This window comes from Martes martes (assembly GCF_963455335.1).
Source record: "Martes martes genome assembly, chromosome: X".
NCBI lineage: Eukaryota > Metazoa > Chordata > Mammalia > Carnivora > Mustelidae > Martes > Martes martes.
This window is the reverse complement of record NC_137897.1, coordinates 40,835,446-40,853,013: the sequence shown is the minus strand read 5'-3', so window position 1 is coordinate 40,853,013 and position 17,568 is coordinate 40,835,446. Positions and strand designations below refer to the sequence as shown.

Genomic DNA, 17,568 nt, shown 5'->3' with positions numbered 1-17,568 from the left:
GGCTCTCTCTCCAGAACATACTTTGCTGAAAGTAAATCTCCTAAATTCTGTATCTTCTGCAATCTGGACAGCCAGAGAAGTTTCCAGACCACCAAATCCTGGATCTATTTTGCATAGCAGTTCTTCCCTCAATTTATCTCTTTCTTTTCACATGTTACTAAAAGCAGTATGAAGAATCAAGCAGTACCTCCGACACATTCCTTGGAAATCTCCTCAGCTGAATATCCAAGATCATCACTGACAAGCTCTGCTTTTCACACAACTGTAGGACACAGTTCAACTAAGTTTTCTGCCTGTATATATATAAAAAGGATTGGGGTGCCTGGGTGGCTCAGTCTGTTGGACATCTGACTCTTGATTTCGGTTCAGGTCATGATCTCAGGGTCGTGAGATCGAGCCCCGGCTCAGGCTCTGCATTCAGCATGGAGTCTGGGTGAGATTTTCTCTCTCCTTCTCCCTCTGCCCCTCCTCCTGATGCATGCACACTCGCTCTCAAATAAATTTAAAAAAAGAGGAAGGGGGCCCCTGGGTGGCTCAGTCGGTTGGGCGTCTGCCATTGGCTTGGGTTGTGATCCCAGGGTCCTGGGATCGAGCCCCGCATCAGTATCCCTGCTCAGTGAGGAGTCTGCTTCTCCCTCTGCCTCTCCCCACTTCTTGTGCTCTCTCTCTCTCTTTGTCAAATGAATAAATAGCATCTTTTTTTTTAAAGAAAAATAAATAAAAACCAGGAGTGCATGTGCACAAAGGAAAGACCATGTGAGGACACAACAAGAAGCAACTATCTGCCTGTGAGACCGACAGTCCTTATCAGAAATGAATCCAGATGACACCTTGGTCTCAGACTTCTGGCCTCCTAAATGGTGAGAAAATACATTTCTGTTATTTAATGTGCCCAGTCTGTGGTATTCTATTAGGACACCCCAAGAGGACTAGGACAAAGCCACAATCCATGAGCATGCATGCACCAAAATCTGTGTTCATTTCCTGTGGCTGCTATAACTAATTACAACACACTTGAAGGCTTGAAATATAAGAACTGTATTCTTTCACGGTTCTGGGGGCCCAAAGCCCAAAATCAGTTTCACTGGGTCAAAATCAAGGTGTCAGAAGAGCTGTACTATCTCTGCAGACTTTGGAGGAGAATCTTCTTGTTGCCTCTTCCCACTTCTGGTGACTGCTTTCGTACTGTGTCTTGTGGCTACATCGCTAAGATCTCTGCCTCAGTGGTCACATTGCCTTCTCCTTTTCTTTCTCTTCTATTTAGGATTTCATTTATTTATTCGGGGGGACAAGCGGGGGGAGCAGCAGAGGGAGAGCGAGAAAGAGAGCCCAATGCGGGGCTCGATGCCAGGACCCCAGGATCATGACCTGACCCGAAGGCAGACGCTTAACCCAATGAACCACCCAGGCAGCCCTGCCTTCTCCTTTTCTATCAAAGCTGCCTCTGCCTTCCTCTTATAAGGACACTTGAGATTACAACCAGATTCTATTAAAATAATCCAGGATAATCTCCCCATCTCAAAATTCGTAATTAAATCACATCTGCAACGCATTGTTTGCCACACAAGGTAACATTCACAGGTATCAGGGATTAGGACATGGACGTATTTTGGGGAGCCATTAGTCAGCTGACCACACCATTCTATGACAGTGAACAGCTCTGTCTTTAATAACTTTACAGAAGACCGGACTTTGTCTCTAATCACTCACCAACTTCCCATAGTCCCTTCCAATCCTCCAATGGTATTCCCAGTTCACCCTTCAGTGGCTCCCGCCTGCGCTCTTAAACTTGCTTCTAGCAGCCCCATTCCTCCTGAAGCCCTTCACGTGATCCTTTAGTTGCGTACAAACTGTCCTGTAATAGATCCCAACCTCGCCCCAAGCCACCTTTGATCTCCACTCACATCTGTCTCTAAACATCCCCAACGTCACCCTCCAATTGCCCTCTCTTTTCCCTCCATATTTTCTGTTAATCCCACTCCACAGTTGCCTTGCAATGAGACCCCAGACACACCAGAGAGAGAGAGAGAGAGAAAGCACTGCGTTGAAAAAGTTGTAAAGATGTGAGCAAGAGATTAAGAGAGAGACTGAGGGAGATGAAGAATGGGTTTATTGTGCAGGTGATGGGGAAGCATTTGTCATGGACATATCTGGGGTATGCATATTTAGCTGGTGTTTGTAGAACTGGGGTGTGTGACAGGATAATTAACCTGGGGGTCTAATGCTGTAGATTTTTTTTTTCTCCCAGTCAGCTGCAAGTTTTTTTTAAATTTTGTAGCATCTTGCAATGGACTACAGTTTTATATTTCCATGGGATCAAACTGGAGAGACAGTGCAGCGGGGTGGTAAAGAACGCCTGGGTTCTAATTCCAGGTTTTATAAATTGGGGTAACCTAGGGCAAATGACTTAACCTAGCTGTACCCTGGTTTCCTGATCTAGACGTTGGGATAATAAATGGAACCTTACTGTTGTGAGGTTCTGTTGTAAGGATTAAAACGAATTAATGCAGATAAAGTACCAAGAATGATCACTTAATGTTGCTTATTGCTATTTTCTTTTAAAGATTTTATTTATTTATTTGAGAGAGAGAATGAGACAGAGATTAAGGGGGGAAGGGCAGAGAGAGAAGCAGACCCCCTGCTGAGCAGGGAGCCTGATGCATTGCGGAGCTTGATCCTGGAACTCTAGCATCATGACCTGAGCTGAAGGCAGTCACTCAACCAACTGAGCCACCCAGGCACCCCCAGCTTATTGCTATTTTTAAAATATCTTTTGCCTTGGGTCCCGGGGGAGGCTCAGTCCGTTAAATTTCTGCCTTTGGCTCCGGTCATGATCCCAGGGTCCTGGGATCCAGCCCTGCATGGGGAGCCTGCTTCTCCCTCTCCCGCTGCTCCCTCTGATTGTGCATAGCGATCTCTCTCTCTTTCTCTCTAAAATAAATAAAATCTTTAAAAATGTATCCTTTACCTTTTCTATCTTAAGAAGGCCTTTTTAAAAAAAAAAAGATTTTATTTATTCATTTAACAGAGATCACAAGTAGGCAGAGAGGCAGGCAGAGAGAAAGAGGGAAGCAGGCTCTCCGCTGAGCAGAGAGCCAGGTGCAGGGCTCAATCCCAGGACTCTGGGATCATGACCTGAGCCGAAGGCAGAGGCTTTAACCCACTGAGCCACCCAGGCGCCCAAGAAGGCTTTTTTTTTTGCCAAGGTTTTAAACACATTCTCCAAAAATATTCTGTTCTGATGTGGTTTTTTTAAAAAGATGTTATTTATTTGAGAGAGAGAAAGAGAACACGAGCGAGGCGAGGAGCAGAGGCAAAGAGAGAAGGAGACTCCCCCTGAGCAGGGAGCCCAACGTGGGGCTGGATCCCAGGATCCTGGGACCATGACCTGAGGCGAAGGCAGATGCTTAACAGACTGAGCCACACAGGTGCCCCTGGTCTGATGTTTTTTTATAGTGTTTTTTTTTTTTAATGTTTAGGTCTTTAACTAATCTGAAATTCCTTTTTCTTTTCCCTTTTTAAAGAAGATTTTAGGTTGTTTTTTTTTTTTTTAAGATTATTTATTTATTTATTTATTTGACAGACAGAGGTCACAAGTAGGCAGAGAGGCAGGCAGAGAGAGAGGGGGAAACAGGCTCATCGCTAAGCAGAGAGCCCGATGCAGGGCTCGATGTGGGGCTGGATCCCAGGACCCTGGGATCATGACCCAAGCTGAAAGCAGAGGCTTTAACCCACTTAGCCACCCAGGTGCCCCCAAAAGATTTTAGTTTTAAGTAACTTCTACACCCAACATGAAGCTTGAACTCACAACCCTGAGATCAAAAGTCGCATGCTCCACCAACTGAGACAGCCAGGTGCCCCATGGAATTATTTTTTTCTGAATTGTGTAAATTAGGAGTCTGATCCCTCTCCCAAAAGGTATTCATTTCTCCCCAAACCATTTAGATAAATTAGTCCATCTCCTTCCCAGTTACTTGAAATATCGTTCTTAAAATATCATTTACTAATTTTCACAAGTACTTAGGTCGATTTTTGGACTTTTCCTGTGTCATCGATCTAATTTTCTATTCCAACTCCCATATCACAGTGTTTTAATTACTAGTGCTTTGTGATATACTCTGAATTTGTTAAGATTATGCCTCCCCCTTTCTTCCTCTTTCATAAAATTAGATATTCTTTATTTAAAGGGTTTAACTTATTTATTTGAGACAGAGAGATACAGAGAGAGAGGGAGAGCATGAGCAGGGGGAGAGGGAGAAGCAGACTCCCCGCTGAGACTCCATACCAGTACGCTGGGATCATGACTGGAGCAGAAGGCAGAAGTTTAAGCATCTGAGCCACCCAGGCGCCCCTCAAATTAGATATTCTTACATATTTAAGGCACCATAAGAACTTTAACAACAGGTCTACCAGTTCCATTTTGGAATTTTTATTGGTAATGTGTTGATTTTTTTTTTTAAGATTAATGGAGGGGGCGGGCCTGGGTGGCACAGTCAGTTAAGCACCAGACTCTTGGTTTGGGCTCAGGTCGTGATCTCAGGTTCCTGAGATCAAGTCCCAGGACCAGCTGAGACTCTCTCTCCCTCTCCCTCTGCCCCATGCGTGTGTTCTCTCTCTCTCTCTCTCTCTCTGAAATAAATAAATAAATCTTTTTTAAAAAAAGATTAATTTGGGAGCTAATTGTCATCTTTATTATGTGGATAATGGGGTTGGGGTTGTGCGAGCATGTGGGGATGTGCGTGTTTACTAAGCCAACGTCCTGGGCCAATACAGTAACGCACAAGATGGATGAGAACTCAGTGAAGTTATTTGAGGTCCAACAACTGGGAAGGGACTTGGGATGTTGGGAAGGAGGAAGGGAAGGGTGCGGGTCCAGGTGTTCTTTGAGCTGACCGTGTATGGCCGGAGCATCCTCTGCTGTGTGTGAGCCAGCTTGCCTGTATCTGGAACACAGAGGAGCTCAACAAATATTTGTTCAACCAGTGCACAAATGAGTGAATCAAGTTTTGCATGCCAAACAACCTGCTAGCACTTTTCATAACTTATCTCTAATCCTCATAACAATCCTGCCAGACAGGTAATTATGACCCCCATCTGACAGGCCAGGAAAGCTGAGGATCGGAGAGGGGCAGTCCCTTGCTCAAATCCAAACCCGGATCTTTATTATTCTAGAAGTCATTCACTGAAGGGACCAGATTTCCATCCTTTCACTCATTCATTCGTCTGTCAGGGATTTATTAAGCACTCACTATGTAGTACAACGACCTAGTACAGCAACTGCTCTAGGTGACACAGAGTAGGCGGAATGCTCCCGGGAAGACCAGCTGGGCGATTAGTTTGTGGGTACCGAAAGGGCGGGGCTTCTGGTGTGCACCTCCAGGGAATTTAACTGCCTAGGCCTCCCAGTTAAGGCTTCAGCTGAGGAGGCACGGCTGGATGGAGGTTGCCTCGCGATCTAGGGAGCTGTCATTACAAATATCGGCCAAGAGGGGGCGCGGTCCTGCTGCTAGAAGCGTGGCCTGGAGACGCTCTGCGCGCTGACAGGCCATCGGTGCGCAGGCGCAGACGACTCAAGGAGCGGCTTAAAAAAATCCTGCGGAGGGATCGCTGGCGAGGGGGGCGTGGCTTAATCAAAGTATGTCTCGCTGACTGGCCACTGTCTCTGGGGGCGTGGCCTAGATGCCTCCTTCTCGGAATGAGGGCCGGCCGAATCGAGTTTTCCCTCTGTGTCGGAGGCGTAGCTTAGGGCGGGCCCTCGAGCCACCCCTCGATGATTGGCCGCCTCACTCAGAGGGGGTGGCCCGGCGAGCCGTCCATCCTCCGTGCGGTCACTTCCTGTGGAGTTTCCCCAACCCAGGGAGGAGGGGGAAGAGGACGAGGGGGAGGAGGGCGGTCGTCCGGGGTTAGGTTGAGGGGGGGGTGTTGGTCCGTTCGGGGCCGGGGATGACTCACGGCCCATCCCATCGTCCCGACGCCGCCCGCCCGCGCAGAGCTCGCTCCATGGCTTAGCGGAGGAGGCGGTGGCGAACGGGGGGGGAGGGGGACTTTTATTTTGTTAGGGGGACCGGGCCGGGGCCCGACCGGCCTGGCAGGGCTCGCCCGGGGCCGGGCGTCATGTCTCATGCGGCCGAGCCAGCTCGGGACGGCGTAGAGGCCAGCGCGGAAGGCCCTCGAGCCGTGTTCGTGCTGTTGGAGGAGCGCAGGCCGGCCGACTCGGCCCAGCTGCTCAGGTGCGGGGCCGCCTGGGACCGGTAGTGCCGACTGGGGTTCCTGGGGGGCCTGATCTGGGGGGGGGGACAACGGGAGCCCGGGCCTGGGATTGCAGGCCCTCGGCCTAGGCTTGGAGGACGTCGGGGCGCCGGTCTTGGGAGGGTACCTAAGGAATCCGCCGGTGGCCTGCTTGGACTGAGGCTTAAAGAAGTCATGGAAGTGCCTTAAGGGAGGCCTGGTTCCAATTTGGGGGGCTCTTGACTGGGTTTAGAGGGGGAAGATTCTGTTGTGTCCAGAGCCTGGTCTGGGGCAACTGAACTTGGGGGACTGGGGCTGAATTTGGGGTCCTTGAGTTAGGCGTGAGGGGAATGAATTTGATGAGGTACTCTGTAGGCAAGGCACTGATCTGAAGGGACTTTTCCCCTCAGTGTCAGAGAAGGGGTCCTGGAAGACAGAAGTGCTGTCTTGGAAGCTGGATGGTTCCCAGTGGCCAGTTGCTTGACTATGTTTGGGGATAACAGGAATCTGGAGGGATTTGGGGGCATCTCAGATATGCTACGTGGGACCAGCTTTGTGTGTGTGTGTGTGAGTGAGCAAGAGAAGCAACATTCATCAGGGCTTGACCAGAATAATCACTTTACCCCTGCCCACCCACCCAGCTGGGTCAGATCCCAGGGATAGTGGAAAAGCCCTCTTCCCACACCCCCACAGGGGCTTGAATGGGAGACAGTGAGGCAGACAGAGGCAACAGAGATGGTCCCACTTCTTAGCTCGGAGAAGGCCTCAGACCTTACTTGGGAACCCAGAGGAGGGTCTCGTTCCTGCTGCTAACCATCCTAGCCTCTCAGCCACCCTGGCTCACCCTCTGCGCGTGCCTGGATTCTTTTTCTCCCCCTCCCCAGTCAGATAGTCAGATTCTGGAAATCAGTCATCTCGAATCTGTCCCTAGAGCTGGAATGAGGGCCAGGTTCACCATCTCTGCCTAGGTGGGTCCTCTGTGGCCTCTTCACATCCTCACTTTGATCAGCAGGCTTGAAAGCCCCAGCCCACTATGTCCTCACCCTGTCCACCCCAGTGCCCATCTCTTCAAACTTCTGTGCAATGGGTGTGTGAGCAGGGATGGGGCTTTGCCTGCTTTCTTCCTGGGATTGTGCTGAGCTCAGCAGCTCCCCAAGCTTCCTCTTCTCGACTTCCTGGGTGGTTTTAGGTCCCCATCTGAGAGTGAGGAAAGGAAGGAAGAAGACAGATCCTAGGAGCCGGGAGAGAGTTATTGTTAAGCAAAGTCACCCACAGTGTTTCAGGATTCTAAGTCTTTGACTCAATTCAGGATGCATATCCATTCTCGTGCATGTGAATACTCCCTGCACGCTAGGGTCTCGCCCCTGGCCTGGAGGACCGAGTGAGAGCCTTTGCACCCAATGCTTGCCCATTTTCTGACGCCTTCGAAACAACCTGGCTCATCACAGTAGTGGGAATAGTTGAAAGGGAGGGGTGTACAGCTTTTTATTTTGTGTCAGTGGATGTTGGTTTTAGAGGTGGGGTGTGTGTGTGTGTGTGTGTGTGTGCTGTCACAAAAAACCAGGAGAGCGCTGGACAGGCTCCTCCCACCAAGAAAAGAATGCTTGCTTGCGGAAGGGGATCACCCACCCAGCGCTCCCTCTTTTAAATCCAAATCACCGGAATGAGGGGAGCCCTTGATATTTCCATTTTGTATTTGGGGTGTGTATTGGCTTCCCCTGAACTTTGGTAGGGGGGTGGTACTTATTTGCAAAAATGGTGGATCCTTCCGTCCAGTGAATCATCGACCCCGGTTCTTTGTGATGCATTCAGTTTGTGTTACAATGGACTGTTGTGCCGAAGGGTGCCCCCACAGTGCTGGAAGTGTGTAGACCAACGTGGGCTCACATTCAGCTGCCAGGACCCCAGGAGGGGGTATGGGGGCTGGAACAGCTCTGAATGCGAGGTCAGGACTCCTGCAAAGTGAATTGTCCTTCCTAAATTCTTTGCTTCTCTTTTCCCTCCAACCCAGGTTATTACACGTTATTGTGTTAGAGTGAGGAGTTGGGATCCAGGCACTGTTACTATTTTGAATCCTAAGGGACTATGGGTAACAGAAAAAGCAAGTGGGGAGGGAAGAGGGGTGTAGGGAGAGAGGAAGACCTGGGAATTCCTGATGGTGGTGCCCAAGGAGTAGCCTCTTCTGTGGCCTGCGCTCTGTTCCCCTCTCCCCTGATGTGTGTCTCCTTCCCACCGCCCACTTTCTTTCTCTCTTGGAGGGGAGTGAGGCCTCCATATACTCACTGACCATCACCCTTCCCTCCCTTCCACCCTCAGCCTCAACTCTTTGCTTCCGGAATCTGGGATTGTTGCTGACATCGAATTAGAAAGCGTCCTCGATCCGGACAGCTTCTACGAGCTCAAAAGCCAGCCCCTACCCCTACGCTCAAGGTCTGTCTCCCCTGACTCCCCTCCCAATTCCTCAGGCCCCTCCATCCCCTCTTGACAGGCAGAGACCCTCAGTGCCAGGGCAACCCTTTCGGCAGAGTGCATTTTCCAGATGGTAAAATTAAGGGCCTGAAAGTGTACGTTACGCAGGAAAGCAGGTGGCCACGCTGGGATTCCATTAGCTTGAACCAGACCTCCCCTGCCTCCCTCCTCCCAACCCGAACACCCATTCATACACAAATATTGCTGGAAGCCTTGGTTGGCCTGCGGGTGCCCAGCCGCCAGGTAGGCGGAGCTGTACCCACAATCCCGGCTCACCCCTTTCCCCACTCAACAAACTCACCCCCCCAGCCCTTGAGGAACCCCTGCTGGTCTCTTCTTTCCCCCAGCTTGGAAGTCTAAATGTGCTGAGTCATCGGCCTGGGCTCTAAGAGAGGGGAGGGGACCTGGAAGAGGGGCAGGAAGAGAGGATTGTGAAATCTCTGGGATTTTCAAGACTGCCTAGCTCCTGGGTCTAGAGGCCCAGGCTGGGGCCGAGGAAGGCCCTGCGCTTGCCCCTGTAGCCAGATGCCCATGACCAGGAGCTGAGCATCCTCAGCCCCAAACGGAGCTTTAAGAGCCCTCTGTACCCTAACCTACTGCCATGGCCCCCATTTGGCATCCTTCTGCTCTCCTTTAAATGGGATGGACTCCCTCTCCCACAGCCTAGCAATGGCATCTCTCCTCAGTGTTTGAACAGGCCCAGATCCAGCCTTCACCATAAGGATCGAAGGCTAAACCTTCCCCCCAACCATACTGTGACCTCTAAGGGCTAGGACTCGGCCTGGTCCCAGTGTCTCCCCCGTCAGACTGTGAACCCAGAGAGCCCTGAGCAGGGGTGCTTCCTGGGTGTCCCCCTCCATGTTATGGCCCCTGAAGGCAGAAAACAGGCCTAATTCCAGCATCTGCTTCCTCCCACGATGACTCCTTAGGCTCAGGATGAGACTTTTAGCTTACCTATGGCCCCGTATTTCCCATTCCACAGCCTCCCAATATCACTGCAAGCCACCCCAGCTCCACTCTCTGCATCGTCTTCTGCAGGGGGCTCCAGGACCCCTGCCATGTCGTCCTCTTCTTCATCGCGGGTCTTGCTGCGGCAGCAGCTCATGCGGGCCCAGGCCCAGGAGCAGGAGAGGCGTGAGCGACGGGAACAGGCCGCAGCCTCTTCCTTCCCCAGCCCTGCCCCTGCCTCTCCTGCCATCTCAGTTGTGGGCGTCTCTGCAGGGGGCCACACATTGGGCCGTCCTCCCCCTGCTCAGGTGCCCAGGGAGGTGCTCAAGGTAAGGTGACATCTGGAGGCCCTGGGAGGGGTCTCGGTGACTGAGGAGTGGTCGTGGTGGCTTTTGGGCCAAGGTCCTAGGGGCTCTCAGGAAGGTCCCAGTTACTGTTCAAATAGGCTGTGTTAGTGTCCCGTTACATTTAGGGGTTCCGAGGCATTCTCGTGTAGCCGTGAGGGGTTCTTAGGAGGCACAGGATGTCTGGGTGGGCCCTGGAAGTTTGTGAGTGCCTTGAGTGGGCCCTAGGGCCTCCTGTGAAGTAACCCGAGGAAGAAATTCGTAGGAAGAGCTTCCTGTGTATGTCGTACATTAGGAGTTTGGCCATCGGAGTGACTTGGGAAGCCACGTGTGGCTTCTAGGTCTCCTAGGTGATGTCAGAGACTGGAGAGGGAGTCTTGGGACCTGTGGCGGGGTGCCCCAGAAACTGAGGGATTCTGTCAGCCCCGGTGGCTCTTGGGGGGCTGTGAGGGATTTCTGAGAAAGAGAGTTTGGGCCCTGGGGGAGACTTCCCAGTACTGGGGGAGGTGGGAGGGGTTTCTGATTCTGGGCCGGGTTTGCTGGCCTGAGCCTAGAAACAGGTGACCTCTGAGGGGCAGCCTGGGGCGAAGAGTCAGCCCATCCTACCTTGTCCCCTTCCACCCCTCCTTGCCCCCTTCCCACAGGTGCAGACCCACCTAGAGAACCCGACGCGCTACCACCTCCAGCAGGCACGCCGACAGCAGGTGAAACAGTACCTGTCCACCACACTCGGCCCCAAGCTGGCTTCCCAGGCCCTCACGCCACCACCGGGAGCTGCTAGCGCCCAGCCGCTCCCAGCGCCCGAGGCTGCCCATGCTGCCGGCCCCACAGGCAGCGCCCCCAATAGCCCCATGGCGCTCCTCACCATTGGGTCCAGCTCAGAGAAGGAGGTCAGTAGCTGCAGACAACCTTACCACACCCCCCGGCGTCCAGCCTCCTCTAACCCTCCTCCGTATTCCCTTCTTCCCCCAGATTGACGATGTCATTGATGAGATCATCAGCCTGGAATCCAGTTACAATGATGAGATGCTCAGCTATCTGCCCGGAGGCACTGCAGGGCTGCAGCTCCCCAGCACGGTGAGGCCCTGAGATGGGAGGCTGGTTGACACTTAGTCGCATCCCTCTGTCCCTGACACGACACCCAGGCTGGCTGTGTATATAAGATCCTTACTTTGGATTGTACGAAGATAGTGAAGGAGGCCGTGGGGATGAGAAGAGAGCACACCAGGGCCCTGGTACCTTGTGTTAGGCTGTGTGGAGAGGTTGTCCTGGTGGATTCTGAGAGATACAAGGGCAGGGACTCCGGGGAGGTAATCAGGGCATACCCAGGCAGTCAATCTGCAGTGTGGGAGGGACCGAGGAATGGGACTCTCGTAGCAAGAGATTCAGGTCATTGGGATATAGCCAGACCATGTAGCGATTGGAACATGTCAAAAGTCTTAAAAACCCGGTATGGTTGAACCTCAGGGTGATCGGAAAGTACAACATCTTTTTCAGTGAACCATGCCAAGAGGCTGGATCCTTGTGGAGAGTGGGTAAAACTCTATAGAGCAAGGGATGTGCCAATAAATTATACCATTCTGGTTCTGGAACATTCCAGGAGTCCTATAACTTGCTTTGGGACATACCAAGGGGGCTGTGGCTTTGTTTCCTTCCAACACACCAAAAGGACAGAAGCGTGTATAAATATGGCACCAGCTTATCAGAACTTTTTATTGATTTGGACACAGCTAGGGACTGGGACCTTATATTAGGTGGATCCAGCAGACTAGCAGGGGTTTCAAGAGATGATAAATCATCAAGAGGTGGGATTAATTACTCAGGGTTTAGTGTTTTACCCTGGAGTATATCCAGGAGAGGGTGAAGGAAAGAGAACAAAAAAATCAAGGCTGGCATAAAAGAGCAGTGCTTGTTGAATAGTTGGACAAGAAATCCTGAGAGATTGGAATGCGTAGGAAGATACTAGAAGTCAGGAGCTCGGTGCATGACCATGTACATGATAAGGTGGTGCAACACAACAGCCATGGCAGAAGGCTAGAGATTGGGCTGGAACTCTCTGAAAGGCCAGATTTTGGATAGAATGTTACCATGACAATTTCCCAAGGTCTGAGAAGATTGAGCTGGAGTGTTCCAAGAATGCTGACTTGGAACGTTGTGCTAGGAGGGGCTGACGGGCTGGAGGTTGCATCGTAGCCGACAAAGACCTGAGGAGGAGTGGTTTTCCAGCACTTCTCAGGGCCAACCTGAGTTGGGGAGAGGGGCCTCCTAGGTTGCTGAGGTATTTGGGGGCACGCAGGGGCACAAGGAAAGGGTCCAGCAGACTCCGGTCCCCTGACCAAGCTGGGTGGGTCCACGTGATCCTGTCCTCCCCACTGAGTTGCCCTGCAAAGGAACGAGAGGGAAGGGTCCCTGTGTTGAGCCAGCCAGTCCTTGCGTTAGGGCATCTGTGGAGCATGTGGAAGGGTGGGGGCCAGGTTCTGAGAAGGGGGCCAAGCCTGGGGCTGGTCCGAGCCGTCGTCTCTCTGCCCTCCCTGCCCCCAGCTGCCTGTGTCAGGGAATCTGCTTGATGTGTACAGTAGTCAGGGCGTGGCCACGCCAGCCATCACTGTCAGCAACTCCTGCCCGGCTGAGCTGCCCAACATCAAACGGGAGATCTCTGGTAAGGGCCAGGGTCTTGGCCCCAGGCGCCCATTCTGGACCCCGGGGTGAGCCCTTTGTCAACCAGGTGGGCCTGATGCTGGGGGAAGGGGCTTAAGCAGACAGAAAAGGGCTGTTTGCCCTCTCCTTCCACACGGCCTATGGGCTAGCTTTCACCCCATTTCCTCTTGTCTTGGGTTTAACAAATGACCAGTCACCAGGCCTCTTTTTTAAAAAGTCATGAAAGTGGCACTTGAAAAAAAAAAGTCACTTCCCTGCCTCCGCCCACCAGCTCCTACCCCCGGCAGCCGTACGTGTTGCCCTCTGTCTTTCCCACGTCCAGAGGTCCTGACTACCCGCCACCCCCACCTCTCTTCCAGAGACTGAGGCCAAGGCCCTTTTGAAGGAACGACAGAAGAAAGACAATCACAACCTAAGTGAGTGGGCTCCCGTGCCCTTGCCAGCATGCTCTCCGGCCCTGCCTCACTCCCCGCCCTGGCCTTCCTTGAGGGGGGCCTGTCCCTGCAACAGCCTTCCCATCCCCAGCTCCTCCTCCCTCCTCAGCCTGTTGACAGCTTTCCCACTCTTCTCCCCATGCCACCCCCAAAGTCGAGCGTCGCCGGCGATTCAACATTAACGACAGGATCAAGGAGCTGGGTACCCTCATCCCAAAGTCCAGTGACCCGTGAGTCTAGGATGGGGGGAGGGCCTTGGGCTGGCAGAAAGTGGGATGAGGGCCCTGTTCCCCTAAAGCTGTTCCTGGGTGGGAAGTGCCCGGCATTTCTGCTCCAGGTCCATCCAGCTTTCAGGAGCCTGCATAGGGGCGTAGCCCCTTGTAGCCCCTAACCTACAATTTTAAGTGCATGACATTGCGGTCCGTGTGCCTCATCTGGTCCCCATCTGACATAGGCACTCATTTTGGGTTCATTTAGTACTTCATAATTACTCATTCAAAGGACACATTGAGCTGCTTTGTGTCAGGGACTGTGCTAGGCCTTGAGGATATCAGAGGGACAAAACAAACAAAAATCCCTGAGCTCCTGGAACTGATACTTTAGTGGAGGCAGACAGACCATAAACAAGATAAATAAATAAAATCTGGGCGGTTACGAGGAGTGTTGTGGAGAAAAATAAAGAGAAGATGGGGGGGGGCGCCTGAGTGGCTCAGTGGGTTAAAGCCTCTGCCTTCGGCTCAGGTCATGATCCCAGGGTCCTGGGATCGAGCCCCGCATCGGGCTCTCTGCTCTGCGGGGAGCTTGCTTCCTCCTCTCTCTCTGCCTTCCTCTCTGCCTACTTGTGATCTCTGTCTGTCAAATAAATAAATAAAATCTTTAAAAAGAAAAAAGAGAGAAGATGGGGGCATGCCTGGCTGGTTCAGTAGAGTGTATGACTTTTTTTTTTAAAAGATTTTATTTATTCATTTGAGAGAGAGAGAGAGCGCGAGTATGCACAAGCAGGAGGAGAGGGAGAAGCAGACTCCCTGCTGAGCAGGGAGCCAGATGTGGGACTTGATGCAAGGGACCTGAAGATTGTGACCTGAGCCAAAGGCAAACGCTTAGCCATCTGAGCCACCCAGGCTCCCCAGTGTGTGACTTCTGACCTCATGTTTGTGAGTTCAAGCCCCATGTTGGTCATAGAGGTGACTTTAGAAAAAGAATAGAAGATCGGGGAATGTTGGCAAGGGTTACAACTTAGGATGAAGACCGTGGGCACAGGGCAGGCCTGGACTGACAAGCAAACATTGGCGGTGAGGCAGGAGCCATCTGGGTGTCTGGGGAAGAGTGTCCAAGACGGAGGGCCCTGCTGGCCTGGAGGCCCTGAGGTGGGAGTGGTTTTCCATGTTCTAGGAGCATGAATCTGCTCTTCCCCCAGAACAACTGGGAAGGGCATTCCACACCCTTGAGGTATGCCCCACCCCTGAACTCCTGGTCTAGGCCTGTGCTGGTGCAGTTGCCCCCTCAGCTCCCGAGAGCCCCCCTACGCAACACTGCCTCCTTTCCTCCCCGTCGGGCCCTACAGGGAGATGCGCTGGAACAAGGGCACCATCTTGAAAGCCTCTGTGGATTACATCCGCAAGTTGCAGAAGGAGCAGCAGCGCTCGAAAGACCTGGAGAGCCGGCAGCGTTCACTGGAGCAGACCAACCGCAGTCTGCAGCTCCGAATTCAGGTTTGGGACAAGGAGGCCGTGGCAGAGGGGACGGGGGCTCCCTACAGGCAGAGGCAGAGGAAGAGCAGGCCGGGATTTCCTGGCCTACTTGGGGGATCCCTGGGCTTCCCCAGCTCATGCGACAGTAACGACAAGTAGCGGTCATAACCTTACCGAGAACAGAGATGAATACTGGCTAATGTATATGGTGTTTGTCTCGTGCAGCACACGGCGACAGGAGCCTTATCTCCATTTGCTAAGGTAGCCCTCGCTATGATCCCATGAGGCAGGGACCGTTATTCCACTCATTTTATAGAGTGGGACTCTGAGGCCCAGCGTCGTTAAGCAAAACTTGCCTCAAGTCACACAACCCGTGAGCAGCAGCCTGCCCTTGGCACCATCAGACTTCTCTGCCTCTGAGGAACCGGGAACCCCATCTGACCCCTCCCCCCACCCCCTACTTTTCGCAGGAGCTAGAATTGCAGGCACAGATCCACGGTCTGCCGGTACCTCCCACCCCGGGGCTGCTCACCCTGGCCACAACTTCAACCTCTGACAGCCTCAAGCCAGAGCAGCTGGACATTGAGGAGGAGGGCAGGCCAGGCACAGCACCATTTCACGCAGCGGGGGGATCTGCCCAGAGTGCCCCCCATCAGCAGCCCCCAGCGCCACCCTCGGATGCCCTTCTGGACCTGCACTTTCCCAGCGACCACCTGGGGGATCTGGGGGACCCCTTCCACCTGGGGCTGGAGGACATTCTCATGGAGGAGGAGGAGGAAGGGGTGGCGGGGGGACTGTCGGGCGCCCTGTCCCCACTGCGGGCTGCCTCTGACCCCCTGCTCTCGTCGGTGTCCCCCGCTGTCTCCAAGGCCAGCAGTCGCCGCAGCAGCTTCAGCATGGAGGAGGAGTCCTGATCAGGCCTCACCCCTCCCCTGGGACATCCCCACCCAGGAAAGGAGGACGCCTCAGGATGAGGCCCCACCTTTTCCCCCCCACCCTCCCGTGAGACTGCCCTGCCCAGGTGTTGGGGGGAAGAGCAGACGTGATGAGGTCCCACCCCTGCAACCAGGCAAGGAGGAGGAGTCAGATGAGGCCCCGCCCCCTCCCCACCAGACCTGCGGGTGAGGCGTTTCAGCCAAGGAGAAGGCGGTAACTTCGGGCCATTCCCCTGGAGATTGCAGCCTCGCCCCCGCCCCGTGGGACCCGCCCTTGCCCAGGTGAGGGAAGGAGTCAGGATGAGCTAGGCCCCCCTTTGCTTAGGGACTTTCCTAGCCAGGTCTCCTGGGGTGAGGAGGTAGCAAGATACTGGCCCACCCCCTCTCTTGGAACCACTAGTCTAGTCCAACCTGGCAAGGAAGAGGAGTCAAAATAATAGAGGTCTCACCCTGGGGGTTTAAGCCCTGCCCCTTCCCCTGAGCCCTGCCCTGTCCAGCCAAGGAACAGATGTGAGGAGAGCCCTTCACCTGGGAGCGCAGTCCTGGCCTTCCGGCCATGCGGGAGCCAGGCCCCGCCCCTTCCCTATAGGCACAGCGGAGCGCAGGTATTTCAGGCATGGAGGAGTCCGTGAGATCAGGCCATGTGGAGATCACAGACCTTGTCCCTTAGCAACATCCCATCAGAGCATTCCACGCTGCAGGGAGGGGGGAGTGGTACTTTAGCTCCCCAGCCTTAACCTGGGACCAATGGGACCTAACCCAGGAGGGCTCTGAGCCGACCTTGCCCTTGGAGAAGAGGGCCGATCTTGAAATCTTGTGGGGCGACATTCCAGACCTCGATCAGGAGAACTAGACCCTCACCCTTGGGTAGAGTCCCACCTCCTACTTTGAAGGGCAGTTTAGGGAGGTGATAGGAATTAGGGGGTACTGAGTTCAGGTTCCCAGAACCAGCACCCCAGCACTCTTGCAATCTATAGAGGAGCAGGATGAAGGAAGGGGACTTTCTGGGGAGTTCCGAAGCCCAGGGGAAAGTGGAAGCCTACCCCACCAAAGCAGAGGCTTGGAGGGAGGGTTGCAAAAGCATATGTATGCCTCTTTTGTTTATCTGATTTTTTTTACTGACCCCCCCATTTCTCAGAAGCTAGGTCACCTCCAATCTCCGGCCTCCATCCACCCCGTTCTCCATTTGGGAGGACTCCTCCCCATTTCAGAGCTGTGAGACACTCCCTGCCCATGCCCACCCTTCCTACCACATACACCCAAGGTTGTCAGCTTCAGATTCTTGGGGAAAAGCCCCAAGGAGGGTGTACTAAGGGGTCTGTAGGTTTGTGATTAAAATAATAAATGCTAGGCGTGTTTGATGCGCTTTTAACTTTGGCAGAGGGTCTCCTATCCTTGCTTTTGACTGTACAGTGAGCACGGGCGGGGCTGGCCAGGAGGAAGAAGGTTCTTGGAAGAAACAGATTTATGTGGGATGGACTAAAGCACTTAGAGGGGCTGGAGAAAAATAACCTGTGAGCAAAAGCAGTCAGTCCTTAACTACCTGCCAGGCACCCTCCTGTTATGAGTGTTTCCCCTAATTGTTTAATCCAAGGACTAATTATGAAGAAAGTGCCGCTTCTTAGTCCCATTCCATGTTGGAAGAAGCTGAGAACTAGAGTTTAACTCCCTGAAGTTACACAGCTGGTAGATGGACGAAGAGCTAAATGGTGAAGTTAGGAGAGCGAGAGATCTGCTGTGAAGCTTGTCATCACTGAGGGCAGAGGGAGCAGAGATTTTCTTGCAGGCTCACTTTTGGAAGCCGATAAGGAAGCGTATGAGGATAACTCCTGGCAGGCGGTAGAGGTCTGCCAGATGGTCC

General features: G+C 53.1%; 1 protein-coding gene across 2 annotated transcripts; it reads left to right on the top strand.

The window, feature by feature from the left end:
• Positions 1–5,846: 5,846 nt before the first annotated feature.
• On the top strand, positions 5,847–17,086 carry TFE3 (transcription factor binding to IGHM enhancer 3). 2 transcript variants are annotated; one of them, XM_080795859.1, is made up of 10 exons: positions 5,847–6,230; positions 8,545–8,658; positions 9,680–9,974; positions 10,634–10,879; positions 10,962–11,066; positions 12,531–12,648; positions 13,007–13,063; positions 13,236–13,311; positions 14,646–14,793; positions 15,243–17,086. In XM_080795859.1, the coding sequence occupies exons 1-10, from the start codon at positions 6,115–6,117 to the stop codon at positions 15,684–15,686; spliced, it is 1,719 nt and encodes a 572-aa protein (XP_080651985.1). In that variant the 5' UTR covers positions 5,847–6,114; the 3' UTR covers positions 15,687–17,086. The 2 variants fall into 2 exon arrangements, with proteins under 2 accessions (XP_080651985.1, XP_080651986.1); XM_080795860.1 differs by having other exon boundaries at positions 5,906–6,230; positions 9,736–9,974.
• The last annotated feature ends 482 nt before the right edge of the window (positions 17,087–17,568 follow it).

Coding starts and splice junctions, on each gene's coding strand:
- TFE3 (XM_080795859.1), top strand. CDS start 6,115: ATGTCTCATGCGGCCGAGCCAGCTCGGGACGGCGTAGAGGCCAGCGCG. Junction 8,659..9,679: donor CCCCTACCCCTACGCTCAAG/GTCTGTCTCCCC, acceptor CCCATTCCACAG/CCTCCCAATATCACTGCAAG. Junction 13,064..13,235: donor GAAAGACAATCACAACCTAA/GTGAGTGGGCTC, acceptor CCACCCCCAAAG/TCGAGCGTCGCCGGCGATTC.